Source organism: Haemaphysalis longicornis, unplaced genomic scaffold (genome assembly GCF_048455015.1).
Source record: "Haemaphysalis longicornis isolate Haplotype H1 unplaced genomic scaffold, Haemaphysalis longicornis Haplotype H1 scaffold_9, whole genome shotgun sequence".
In the NCBI taxonomy this organism is placed as follows: domain Eukaryota; kingdom Metazoa; phylum Arthropoda; class Arachnida; order Ixodida; family Ixodidae; genus Haemaphysalis; species Haemaphysalis longicornis.
Window position 1 is genome coordinate 37,754,850 of NW_027526460.1, and position 10,687 is coordinate 37,765,536.

Sequence of the window (10,687 nt, forward strand, 5' to 3'; positions counted from 1 at the left end):
TTGGCGGGAATTTTGTACTCGGCGATGCCCGAGTAAGCCACTATAGCAATGACACTAATGGATATAACACTTCTTGAGTAATTTCTTCAGTATGTGTGGCTGCCCTTCAGTCACAGTTGTATTATAAATAGCATAGGCTCCTACGGGAGGCGGGTGATAAGCACAAAGTCTAGGCCGATGGCGGGCGCTATGAGAACGCGCGAAAACTGAACGGAATTTTACTTCCAGAGGGGTGTAATTTTAAAAATCCCGCTAGCCTCTATTCGCGTGCTAGGACAAAATCTTGAAATTGCTTTTTTCGCAATTGTATTTGCAGCAGTTGCAAGTAAAATGAATTGGATAAACCAACGTACGGGCTGTATAGCTATCGAGTAATTATAAAACACGTAATTTTCCCAAAATTGTGATTTTCCCTTGTTGGAGGGTATTATAGAAAAATCTTCTAAAGCAGTGTTTAGATACCTGTATAGGTTACATATATATCAGTTTAATATCTGAACTGGCCTTCGATAAAAAAAGAAATGTCTGAAAAATTATTTCAGCGTTCTTTACATTTCAGCAATGCTGAGCTCGTACACTATAATGATAATGTACTCATGAAATCTGAAGCTGTTTGAACCGGCAGTTCTGCTAGTAGTAACTTTATTTTGCCCAAATGTCGTGGTGATTGCACCACTGAGTTGTGGCGTTGACGTCAACTGTTCGGCCTTTTCATCACCTGTTAGTGCATGTCATATAAAAAATTCTTTTCGGCCTTTTACCGCCGTTGCAGGGCGAAATGCTTAAAAGTGATTTTTCGCATTTGTATGCACAATATTTATCAGCAAATACCAGTGCATGGGTTATGTCGATCAGTAAGGCCGATATCGAGGAATCTGGTTGATTTATTGTAGGGTTTAACGCGCCGACGCAACGCAGACGATGAGGCGCGCCGTAGTGGAGGGCTCCGGATTAATTTTGACCACCTGGAGATCTTTAACGTGCGCCGAAATCTCGTACACACGGGCGTTTTTGCTTTTCGCCTCCATCAGAAAAGCGGCCGCCGCGTCCAGGGATCGAACCCGCGACCTTAGCGCGACCTCAGCAGCGCGACGCCTTAGCCACTGAGCCACCGCTGCGGGTATATCGAGGAATCTCTAGAAACACCCAATTTTCTCCGAAATGTGAATTTACACCAATTGTTGGTTAGGGCAAAACGACAACGCTACTATTTACTGGCTGCATATATAAGAAAAAAACACTTCGATGTATTCCCGGGTCAACGAGATAATTGCAAATTTGTGAAAACACAATTTACAAATTTTCGTCTGTTAAGAGTGGAATTTCCGAAAATCCCGCATTACCGAGCCCCTACGTACGCCATGATAGAAATGTGCTTCCGAAGTTTCAAGTCTCGTGGGTAGCAGTTTTTGGCTGGGTGTTGAGCCAGTCAGTCAGTGTATCGGGCACTTCCTTTTACAGGTATATATTGAATAGTAGGGGAGATAAAACTGCTGCTTGAGGTGTTCCCGTAGCCTGGAATTCTACCGTGTTCGACGTAACTCCTCCAAAAGCTGCAGGATGGCAGTTCTATCAAGAGAGAGAGAGAGAGAGAGAGAGAGAGAGAGAGAGAGAGAGAGAGAGAGAGAGAGAGAGAGAGAGAGAGAGAGAGAGAGAGAGAGAGAGAGAGAGAGACAGACAGACAGACAGACAGAAGTGGTTCAATCTTAGAGAAGGATGGACTGGGGATATTGAACCCATCTGGGGTTCACTGCATTCAACCCGGTCCGGGGTGTGGGGATATAGTGGAGGAGAATAGGGTAGGAGAGAGAAAAGTAAAGAAAGGTAAAAAGAGAATAGAAGAGAAGTGACGGGGTTGCCACTCTGGTTGAGACCCCCGCGGGCGAGCACACTTCACAGGACACAGTCTGGCGTCGTGCTGCACCGGGAGATGGAACTCGACGGAAGCGGTGAAGCGTGGAGGCGAGGCTGCGATGCGAAGTGCTGTCCACGGTGGTCCTTGGGAGTGAACCTTGGGAGTTTGGTGGGTGAAGATTCCCGCAAATAGGCTGGTACTTGCGATCGGGAGCTAAACGCTTGACGGCCCGGCGCAGCAGAGCGCCCATCGCAGAATCAAACACCCAGGGCCGCGATGTTTGGCCGGTGAAGATAGCGAGCCATTCCGGCCGCGGGCGGACGAACGCGAGCACACGTCCGCTCACCACGGCAGCCGGAACCAAACTCCAACTATCGGTAACGAAGCTCCGTATGTATTGTATGTGCGATGCTCTGGGTTGATTGAACCAAGTCCTCGCATAACGGTTGGGTGGGGCACGCTATCGAGTGCTAGGATTGCTGTTGTATCGAGGTTATTTCTTGCGGTTATTATTTCGTACGAGATTTAGAGAAGGATGTCCTGCGTGCAGCGTCATGCCCTAAATCCAATCATAATATGCTGTATAGGGTCCGTCGTTTTTAAGTGAGGGGCCAGTCGTGCGTGTATCACGTGTTCAAGTAGTTTTCCCAGACACGACGTGAGGGATATATGTGCTCAAGAGGGAGTGGTTTACCGGGCTTAGGTATAAATGTTATTATGCGTGCAGTGTGCCCCGTTTCCAGTAATAGTTGAAACATAGTTTGGGATCTCGACTATCGGGTCGTCGTCAAAATATCATGAGCAGCTTTCCCACTCATAGCAGCTCCTTTCAACAGTGATTACTCTGTAGCTATTTAGCGAAATGTAAAATATTTTCGAGCAGCCAATATCGGGTGTGAAAACTTGCTTTGTGCATAGTTTCAAGTCTTGCACTTTGCGCGACTAAGCTCCAGAGCCATGGAACCTATCCCACACAAATGCATCAGGAGTAAGATTTGACAGCGACTTATACAAAAAATATTCAGAATCCTGCCAATTTATAGAATTTTCGTCTCCACGTTGACTTCTTGCTTTATGCCAAATATCACTCTCCTGAAGTGGTTTTGCTAGGTTCCTGAGAGGGCGGAATTTTGAGCGAGAAAGCTGGGTATGCTTAGCATCTTGTTGGTTACGAGAGGCTTTAGGGATCGCACTTACTCTGCGTCGGCTACCCTGGTGAGTGCCGCCTGCATCATCCTGCCGTTGAAGGCCACGTGCAGCGAGTTGTGCGGGCGGGGCCGGATGATCATGATGGCGCTCAAACCGTACGTGAAGGCCAGTTCCACGTGCAGCGATAGCAGCTGGTCGGGCGTCGACGGCGAGCCGGGGGGCGGTGGGCTCGACAGGGACAGTCCAAGCTGACTCATGAAGCTCACCACCGCTGCGGAGTCCGACTTAGAAGTGTCTTTAGTGTTGAAGGTACTCGTGCAAGCGAATACGTAATTAGCGGCCTTGTGGATGACGTTGCCAGTCATGAACTTGCTGCCTAAATTTGCGATCAGGTTGACCACCGGCATGAACCTTGTATTGAAATCCTGATGGAGAAAGGTCGTTATTCACTTTCAGTTCACTTTCAGTTTCGGTGTCGGTTTCAGTTGAAGACCTCTAAAAAATGCATTCCAATGACATATGCGAACTCTGCCTTCACGCCTTGTAACCTCATAAAAAAAAAAAAAAACGGCTGAGCGCTTGTTTGAATTGAGGAACGTGAGGAAGCCACATCGTGGGATTAAAATGGTAAAACAGTTACTGGTAGTTATTTAAAGGATAAAAGTTTATACATGAAACGGGTAAGAAGCGACAAGACCTGTGCATACCCGTGCATTTTCCGCACCCTTTTAAAATTGCGCGGTGTCCTTACAGAAAGAAGAAACAAACAAAAACAATTACACTGCACACGAGCCGTGCGCTATCGCCAATACCGGGGACGTATTTTACACCCGCAAGCGCCTGTGTGGTCGAATTCTTTCCGTACCTTTTCGAAACTAAATACCATGTTTGGACAGTCGTTGCTTATACTAAGGAGGAAATAAACATTTATTCAACTGTATCGAGTTGCTAATTTTATGTATTATTTAAAATGCGTTTCTGGGGATGCGCAAGAGTATTTTGGGGGGATTTCTCGGTAAAATTAAGCAGTTGTGAGTTTGCACCTTTCCTGTGGCATTTCGATTGCCATTTTCATATATCCCATGTTCAAATCCCGATATGAATCAGCTTGTCCAGAAATGTTTCACTCAGCATAACCAAATGCCCAATATGGTCACGTCTTAATCTCGTAGGGTGGACCTAAGTTTAAAGAGGGAGGAAAAATCCCGTAATATAATTTATAGCACGTTGTCATCCACATGTGTGGTGGGTGTGTGCCGTGACTCGCTGGATTTTGTCTATTTTTCCCACAATGCTCGCTTTCAATATAATTCTGAAAAAGGCCAGCCACGATTCCTGGACAATCTCGGGCAAAAAAGGGGTTAATCAGTTTTGAAAATACCGGCTCGTTGAAGCACTGTTTTTTCATCGCTGCGGAACACGGCGCCGGGAGTACTTTCAATTGCAAGTAATACTGACAACCAACGTTTGGCTTTTCGCGTTACATGCGTTCACTTCTCGCTGCGCTTGGAACGTCTCCCCCCCCCCCCCCCCACTAAAAAAAAGAAAAAAAAAACGAAATGCACAGGAAACTTTTTTCCGTGCCTTTTTTATCCAATCCTCAAGAATTCAAGGCCAAGACAAAAGCGAGGTTCAGTTTACAACACAAGTTAGTTACCGGGAACCCGTGGCGTGGTTTCGTAAGGAGAAATAAAAATAGAACGTTTAACTACATCTGCAACACGGCAACTTCATTTGCCATCTTTGTGGTTCATAAGCGACATTACGCAAGAATGCCAACACATCTCGCTGTTCTAGGAACCTGTTAGATTTTAAAATGAACGCAAATTGTCAACAGTGCATTCGTAACAGAAAATCTTGTGTTCACTGTGAGGTCCCAAAGCTTGGTTTACACACTGTAAACCTGCCTGTCACTTTGCAAGTCTAGCTAAACATGAGATGTTGATTGTACTGCGCGCGTTAGCAATTTAATTCGCAAGTTCACATGCGATGAAAGCCTTAAATAAGCGCTCCGACACCGTCATGCATCAAACCTGCCTTCAGAGTCGCTAAAATTTTATTTAACTAAACTTGCACGCAAAAGACCTGTTAGAACGGTTGCATTGGTATCTCTGCGCTGGTTGGAATTCAGTAATTTTGTGTTGCCCTTCGAGCACACAAAAAATATTGTAAGCTCTTTGAAAATATGTCGGGGCAGTTAAGTGGTGTTACCATTTTAGGGCATCCCACAAATGCAAGACCGTTATGAAAATTTCTATGTATTGGAATTTGGCCACCGGCTTTCTGTAGCCTCCAAGCGTCATACCAGTGAAAGCAATTGAAACTGCTGTTGTAAACTGAATTCCGGAGATCGAAGCTTCCTGATTTGTTTCTATTTATGATTTTATTGAAGGCACGAAGCCATAATTTGGAAAGATCGAGCTTGCTACGAGCAACGGCGTACAAGTTCATTGTCATTATTGTGGCCGTTCTGAGGTTCCCGATAGATCGCCGCTTTTTTGGCGGAATTGCCGCTTCCATGCTATACATTGAACGTTGAGGGCCGAACTACAGCATACCACTCTTGTCTGCGCCTTTTGTGCGCACAACGGCTCGAGAAAGGCACGAAGCGCGCCGTCAGTGTGCATTCTCCCGGGCCGCTCAGTGGTGCATCCACACTAGCGGCGCGACGCTGTCGCCACCTACATGCCGACCTCGCGGCGAATAGCACAGCATCTCCTTCACTTCGTCCGGCTGGCTGAATCGAGTGACAGACAGACAGACAGACTGACAGAGACAGACCAAAAGTTTCCCTTTCAAGTAGCCCAGGAAAGTTTCGTCTTTAAAAACCGCGGCTCTCTCTCGAAAAACTTGGGCCCATCTCCCCGCGAGGGGGACTCGAGTAAATGCGTCGCATAGGGGGTGGGTGTATTGCGTTAACGTTTAGTGTTTGGGGAGTTGGTGGTAGTGAATGCGTTGTATCAGCAGCTTCTTGACGTAGTTTGAATGAGTCAAGGATATAAGGCGCGTTCGTAGCCTCCCATTCTGCGTCGGCTTTGTGGCGCAGTGGGAAGAGTACCATGTACCTCGCGTTCCGCCCGCAGGTACTGAATGCGTTGTATCAGCAGCTTCTTGACGTAGTTTGAATGAGTTAAGGATATAAGGCGCGTTCGTAGCCTTTAATTCTGTGTCGGCTTTGTGGCGCAGTGGGAAGAGCACCATGTACCTTGCGTTCCGCCCGCAGGGTCCTGGGATCGAAACCTGGCGCTGGTAAGCATTATTTTTTTATATAGTGTAGGGGGAGGGGTGCGGACCTGTTGTTGAGAGCGAGGAGGGTAGCGTCATGCGGGAGAGGAGGAGTGGGGGAGGGGGCGCACCTGCGTTCTGAGCTGTTGCGGAAGGACGGCGGACGCTACATGTGAGTTAAAGAAATGCTCTGCATTTAAAAGGAGCTTGTGGCTCAAACGCATAGCGGAAGAGTAACGAAGGGCCCCAACAGAGTGCGCGCAAGAAGTGCGAACGCGGGAACATTGATTTCAAATCAACAAACCCTTATGCGAGTATCACGGAAGGACCGAGACAGGAGGGGAACAACGTGAAGTGTTGGCGGGAGACAGGAGAGGCAGTTACGTGAAAGGGGCTGCAGAACTATATTCGGAAACAAGATATGTACGGTATCACTCCGCCTAAGCGATGGACCCGGATGTCAACGGGCGCGCGCGTTTTGGAAGGAGACTGCTACGAATGCGGGATGTCGTCTGCCTTTTCTCAAGGGGTCTGTTTGTCGTCACTGCAGTAGTTTTTAAGCAGAATAAGTCCACAAAATCAGGGAAACGGCTCGTGCCATGTTTAACATAGTCCCAGTAAAGCAACTACTTGCACCGCGCGGAGTAACATCCGGCTGCGGTGATGAGGCACAGCGGCAACTTGTAACTGAGAATCGCCTCGCCGTACCCAGAAGGGGGTTTGGGAGGCTGGAACCCCTCCCGAAATCTTTTCCAGGCAGCACGTAAGCAAAACTTACTGTTGCTTTCAGGAAAACTACCCCCTTCCCAAAATCCATAACCCCCCCTTCCCAAAATTTCTGGCTACGGCCCTGTCGTCTCCTGGCGACGTTTGCAGCTAAGAGAGCAGACACGCCGCCATGTTCTTAACTGGTATTCGTTTTCTGGGGTCTGTGTATAATATGCACATTTTTGGTTCCGTTAGGTTAGTACCACAATTTATTTATATATTATACTTTTATATCTCCAAGTATTTTAAAATACCGCTCGACCAATTATCTTTACCCGTTACATGTTCGGCCCGTTTTCGCGTCATTTCATTCAGGTTTCCGTCATTTTTTTTTCTGTTCTTTATTTTTGTCTTCGCTTTTAAGGGCTATGTATGAGATGCATATTTTTCTGCTCTATTACGTCACTTTTATAACTTTCTAATTTGATATTTTTTAAGCATTACGTAGTTCACGGGGTGCGCCGACAAATGAAGAAGAGGGGCAGGCTATGGGTGCTGTGCTTTCCACGCCGCGCTTTAGGCAATTTGCTCGGAAAACGAGCCTCAATCGCCCACTGAGTTTGGTCACCGAATGATTTCCGTCTGGAGAATTCCATCTTCGCGTCCCCCTGTGCGCCACATTCCGGGAAACAACGGAAGAAGTGCGCAGCGTTTTCCCGGAAGCGGGAACAAACTACTACGTGCGGTCAAATAGTAGACAAAATCTAAATTCCCCAGAAGCAGCTGATTCAACGTATACCTTGGTGACGTAACTGTCCCCGAGATTCCAGCGAAAGCGGCCGCAGACGTGTTGAGGGAAGTTCAGGCACGGGTCCACCAGAGGGTTCAGTGACTTCCGCAAGTATTCCGCAACTGCTACGCAGCTGCTGGAGTAACAGGCGACATAGTCACGGGCCGGAGAAGTCGTTGTCGTGCGTCCGGCTCCGGTTACGTAAGCGAAGGTCAGGTAGCCGCCGGCGCCAGCCCCCGCCCCGGAGATGACTCCAACGATCAAGGCAACCAGCACGGCCCGCCAAGAGTAGCCGTCTTTGACGACGACGGCTTCCCCGGGTGGTCGCTGCAGTAGGGATGGAGGCGGCGTGTCACGCTAACTCCGATGCCAGAAGAAAAATGAATGCAAGATCGACTGAGCCCCATACCTCGGCAAAACTGGGCGCCACTCACTCACGCTCACACAGAAAAATATATTTCCCTCACGCACTCACGCACACTCACGCTCAGCAGTCGCCCTCACCACTCGCGCTCACTCGCGCTCACGCTCACTAAGCGCCCTCCACCACTCACACCCACTCGCGCTCACGCTCACCGCTCGCCGTCACCACTCGCACTCACTCGCGCTCACCATTCGTCGTCTCCCCTCGCACGCGATTGAGTGCAGTAGACCCTTCGTGAGTCACGAAAGCGAACAGTATTAGTGCATTATGGCGTAAGAAGTCCATCCAAATCATATTCCTAAATCAGCACGCCACCAGAGAATTAATTCTATGGTGCCCAATGGCAGGAGCTCAGTGGCGACGTATTTCCGAAGCTAAAAGCAATCCCGCCATTGACAACAATCACAGCGAGCGGCTCCTGCATGCGACGAATAGCCAACAGCGAGTACAAGCGCAATAGTGGCGCTCGCTCACCGCGGTATCCTCCGCAAATGGTACAAGTAGCGCGAGTGCACTGGCGAGTTGAGCGGGGCTCCCCGCGAGTTGCTCTTGCACTCGCGAGTTGTGAGTGGAGCTCGCCACGAGTGGCGCTCGCAACCGCGAGTGGTGAGAGGTGCTTAATGCGCGTGGGGCTCGTGCACTCCCTCGCACTCACACTCGCCAGTCCTAAGCGACGGCGAAACTCACGCACCACTCACTCATGAGTGGTGAGTGGGGGCTGTGTGAGCGCACTCATGAGTGAGCCTGCCGACCTGTGCTGAGCCGCGATATATGCAACCGTCGTAAATTACAATTTGGTGCTACGGTTCGCAGCGCAAATCCGATCGGCCTGAAGCCTTCCGTAGCTTCATTTCGCGCCCTAGAATAGAGAGAAATTCCATTATGCATCATTCTTCTATGAGCTGAAGTCATAGTGACACGTTAAAGACAGGCTAGTGATACGTTAGGGTTAATTACGCTCACTAGGCAGTTTTAGCATCATTGAACGTTACCGTGCTTGCGTTACCGCTTACCGTGTCTGCGGGAGTCGACTGCGCAGCGCGAGAGTTACTGCGAACGGTAACTTACCGGCACAGGATTCACCGTCGCCAGCGGCTTCCGGTAACACGGTAAACGGTAACGCAAACACGGCAACGATATGCTAAAACTGCTTTCTGTTTTGCCGAGGTAAGGGTACACTCCATTGGCGCTTCCTTACAATTGACGCGTGGGGAAAGATATATAGAATGCATGATTTTTCACCTGAGGGAACGGTATTCCTTGCTATGAGCGAAGCTGGTGCAATTGGCCGAATATGCTGCAGGTCTGCCCTTCAGTCCTGCCCTCAGCCATATTCGCGCTGTCTTTTCGGAGACTGGAAACCCCACCACCACTCCCCCTTCCCCCCGCGCGCGATTCTTCGGCGATCCCGCAAAGAGAAGCAATTGGTGAACAGAGCCACGCCGCTTACCAAACGTGTCAGGCCAGCGGCGGCAGCGCTTGTCCCCGACATGATGGTAGCCCAAAAAATGGCACATACCCACATAGGGGGATCGGCCAAGAAAAGTTCTTTTCCCATTGTATTCAATCATACAGCGTGTTGTTGGGCTAGTTGGCACTGCATTTCAAGGGTAGAAAAACTGCGCGTAGACAAGACAATAAAGAAAGGGCGCCCGTCCTTCCCCTTCCTTATTGTCTTGCCTTTTGCGCGCAGGTTTTCTACTCTTGAAATCAATCATACGATGCAAAATAGTGGAACAGGAAAAAGAATTTAGTCTTAGTTCAAGAGAGAAAGAGAAAAAAAACAAGAAAAAACTAGCAGTGACTTAGCTCGGCTGACAGGATATACGTATATCGTGAGCTGAGGTTCAGCTGGTGATTCTTAGCTTTCCTAGTATTCTAGGATTAGCTTGATTATCGTGCTTACTGCTGCTTCAGTGACACACAAGGCATACGCATTATGTGACACATGTATATTTATCAAGCGGCTCCAGCGCAGCGTCACCAATCGCCCCGGAGCTAAGCTGCTTCCACAGGCACACGCCGGTGTTGCCGCGAAGCACGAGCCATCGGTTCCACACCCGGTCACCCCTCGCATGATCATCAAGTGATCCGGGCCTCCATGTGTGGAACGAGGTTGGCGAACACGCTGGGCGCGTGGGGTGTGTGAGAGACGTCGGGCAGCGGGTAACGTTCTGTGCGCCGTGTGACGTCACTGCTCCTCGCGCATGCGCAGCACGGCTTTCCAGGAGCCACGCAATCTCGGCCAGTGTAGCTCACGCTACAAAAACAACAGAGATAAGAGTAGGAAAACTAGGTAAAAGTCAGCCTAATCGGAATATTTTTAGCACGGCAGACGTGTGTGCTTCCTCTTGCTTTCAATCCCCAGCTGCTGCTTCGTTCGAATATTCGTTGCGCGTGACCTCGTAGCACTTAATTCGTCCTCTTTCTACGTCGTCAGTGTGGCGTACAAATGAACGCGTAAAAATTACGGGGGATGCGTAGAACTTTCTAAGGATATGACAGCGAAAGCCTCGTTACATCTTCTGTTTATCTG

General features: G+C 48.9%; 1 protein-coding gene across 1 annotated transcript in view; it reads right to left on the bottom strand.

Annotated features, from left to right (window-relative positions):
- Window positions 1–9,643, bottom strand: part of LOC144153144 (uncharacterized) — a 35,159-nt gene extending 25,516 nt beyond the window's left edge. Inside the window, exons 1-2 of the mRNA XM_077684795.1 lie at window positions 9,602–9,643; window positions 7,737–8,084 (exon numbers count right to left, since the gene is read on the bottom strand). Of these exons, the coding sequence (XP_077540921.1) occupies window positions 7,737–8,084; window positions 9,602–9,643 (390 nt within the window). The remainder of the gene's footprint in view (window positions 1–7,736; window positions 8,085–9,601) is intronic.
- Window positions 9,644–10,687: the final 1,044 nt, after the last annotated feature.